Genomic DNA, 3,165 nt, shown 5'->3' with positions numbered 1-3,165 from the left:
ACCAGCCAACGCAAGCCTCGCACACCCAGATATCGTCATTCCCATGACGGCACCATGTTATTTAAAAAACGCCCATAGACGGTGGGGCCAGATTTTCTTCCAGGCAATATAGTGAGAATCTCTATGGTTGGTGTACTAGGATTCTCTATTCCGACAAGCGGCGATCGCCTATAGTCAAGGCGGTTGTGAAGCGCTCTGACATTGCTCACTCTAGGTTATCGTTCTTCTTTCGACGTGATCACTGCGCCAGGCAGCCTGCCATCAGCTTACACGAACTACAACGCCTATTGAAAAGTGAAATATTAACTCTTCCATGCGTTTATTGAAGGACGCCCCGTCAAATGCAGCGTGAAAGCAAACAGAAGTGACATGCGATTCGGCTTCGCTGCCCCGTAATCATCGCTTCACAAGTGAAAGCGCGTTTATCTAAAATTTAATCTTCTTCACATTCCATTGATATTGGTCTCCGATCACGAACATGCAAGCGTCTCGGTTGCAAGCGTGAATCGCTTACGGCCGTTTCATAAGATCACGCGAGGCGACATCGAGGCGTCGCTGTTTTATGTTGCAGCTGTGTTTCCGAACCGCGCTCGATTGCGCGCTGAAATCTTGGGCACGTCTTTATCGAATCAGCAAAAAAAAAAAAAGACAACCGTCGGTCGCGAGAACTTTGCACAGCGGTGGCTAGATGTCCGAATTTTGTAGAGGGCGCTGGTGCTGGCACGCGTGCGATTCCGCTCAGACGGCGCCATCTTGCGAAGCCTCGCGCGGCGCCACCTAGCTGGCCTGCTGCGGCTGCGGCTCGATGATGGCACTCTTGCGCCGTCGCAAGCACGCGGACGCCGGCGGTCCCTCGAGGAACATGGCCGCGTCCAGCGGCGGCGGCGGCTTGTTGGCGGTCGGTCCACCGTCCGATTCGGTGTGCGCACTGCGGTCCAGCGACCAGCCGCAGCCGAGGCGGCACGCCTGCAGGTCCTCTGCCTGCGACGAGGCGCCGTCTAGCCCCTGGTGGCGGAAACAGCGGCACGCCGGACTCGAGCTTTCGGACTCAGCCCTGCAAAGAACAAGTTGGTTCTGTATTCTATTCAAGCAACCGTGAAATGCAGCGCTTGAGCTCTACGGGTTCGCCGCAAGCCTGGCTGTATACAGTGCTGGACGAATGCATCTCCCAATCCAATCTCCAGTTACCATGTGCCCTGCTCCAGCGGAAACTGACGGTAAATACGTTCTTCGACAACATATTCACAGTTGAAGTATAGATTATGGGGGGGGGGTAACTTGTCGAACATATGAGCGGGGATCTTGTCCTTCGAGGGCGTATTCCCGTGCGACTGTGTCGTGTGTGACTATATAGTCAGGTTGGATGTCTGAATACGTGCTTCGAATATACTCACGCGGGTGTACGAATATGCCTTCGGATGGCCTCGGCAGTCATCTACCGCTCAAATTCGCTTGATCGACGACGGGCTATAGAGAGTGGTGAAGTATTAGCGCACACTTAGTGCGTGATGCGGATGTCACCTGTTCCCTTCAACGTGGCAGCTCTTGATATATGACTGGGCTGTCCTAACGGACTGTCCATTTCGGCCGCGCCGCTGATTGGCTGGAGCTGAACCAGCGATAAGAAGACTGGCTGGGGGCGTGCCTGCCATATCTTCCCGCTCGTCCAGCCAATCAGCACTTCAGCAGCCGCGGAAATGGACATTCCACTAGGTGAACTTTTACAGAATACCCCCGTTGAATGTAGGCGCAACCGAGTAAGTTCTCTTACAGACAAGTGTCTGTGTGTGGACGAATATGATAGGCAGCGAGCGTCTGCATTTGCTGGACGACATAATATATAGTTTTAACGACCGCGAATAAACGCGGGCGTTCTAATTTCGCCAAGCTCGGCAGCAATCTTTAGCAGCAGCGCAACGCTTGGGACGACGTCGCGCATCACAAGCGTCACAACTGCGGCATGCAGCGTGCAAGCACCGTTCTACAGGCAAGGCCGCGGCGCGCACCTGATGAAGTCCAGCGACAGCTCGTCGTGGCTGCAGGCGACGGGCGCCGACTGCGAGGTCAGCTTGGTGGCCGACGACTGCGAGCCGGGCATCAGCGACGACTCGCCGGCGTCCACGTCGATGCGTCGCGCCGCGACGGCGGCCGCGCCCTCGACGGCTGGGACCTCGGCGACTCCGGCGACCACGTCGGCCGGCACCTGCGGTGCGTTGGCGTCGTCGCCCATCACGTTGTCTACCGTCACGTGGATGCCCGTGCAGTAGCGCCTGCGTCCAAGCTCGGCCGTTGGTACGCGTATACGCGTATACTATATACATACTGCCCGATGAAGTTGTGTATAGGCATTATCGAAGTCATCGTCACCGTTTCGAAGCGGGTGCACTCTTGGAGGGCGCTATTCGGGACGCTGTCACAGTCGAATTCCGTCACGCAGCCGTTTAGAGCCAATCCGAGGGGCCGTAAGTCACTGCTGCGTGAGCCACTGGGTGGGGTGTGTTTCAGTTCTGGCCAGCATCGGAGACAGTGTTTACCTATAGTCAGCTAAGGAGACAGCTTCGAAGCCAAGTAATGGAACGCGTTTCGAGGCGTCTGGAAGGCGCTTCTACGACGTTACGCCACCTCGCGGCGTCAAAAATTGAGTTGAGAAAAGCCCACATCATTTTTGTATTTTAATACTTTGCACCTGCGAGCGCATTAAGAACACGATTTGACTTACATTAAGGCTATAGAAAGGCGTGACTACGTTTTCTTGTGCACAGACGACCTTCCCATCGATTTCCCAAGCATCGTGCTCAGCCGCCATCTTGTCTGGACAGGAAAGCAGCCTGTATCGTTTTTGACTTCGATGCTGTCTTTGCAAAGCTGTCTGCGTTGACGTCCTCGTGGGAATTGTAACGAGACTTAAGATGACCACTGTCCGCTTAGCCGTCTACTTCGCCGTCTACGGCGAGTATTGAAAGTCAGAACTGAAGAGATGGCGAATTCGGCAGACAATATGGCGCAGATTTTCACTATTTAGGAAAGCACCCCGGGACACTGTCAAATATCGTCGCATATTGTCTAATTTGCTTTCTTGACAGCTGTGCTTCGTTGAGAGGTCATTTAGGGATTTTCCGATTGACTTAAAGTGCCAAGGGGGAGAAATTGTTGAGAATTGCAGCC

General features: G+C 54.3%; 1 protein-coding gene across 1 annotated transcript; it reads right to left on the bottom strand.

Annotated features, from left to right (window-relative positions):
- Positions 1-291: 291 nt before the first annotated feature.
- On the bottom strand, positions 292-2,568 carry LOC142590997 (uncharacterized). Its single transcript, XM_075703372.1, has 2 exons — positions 2,007-2,568; positions 292-1,054 (listed from the first exon to the last, which is right to left on the bottom strand). Exons 1-2 carry the CDS (start codon positions 2,228-2,230, stop codon positions 778-780), a joined length of 501 nt encoding a protein of 166 aa, XP_075559487.1. The 5' UTR covers positions 2,231-2,568; the 3' UTR covers positions 292-777.
- Between the last annotated feature and the right edge of the window lie 597 nt (positions 2,569-3,165).

The sequence above is a fragment of the Dermacentor variabilis genome, chromosome 8 (assembly GCF_050947875.1).
Source record: "Dermacentor variabilis isolate Ectoservices chromosome 8, ASM5094787v1, whole genome shotgun sequence".
NCBI lineage: Eukaryota > Metazoa > Arthropoda > Arachnida > Ixodida > Ixodidae > Dermacentor > Dermacentor variabilis.
This window is presented reverse-complemented; position numbering and strand designations above follow the sequence as displayed.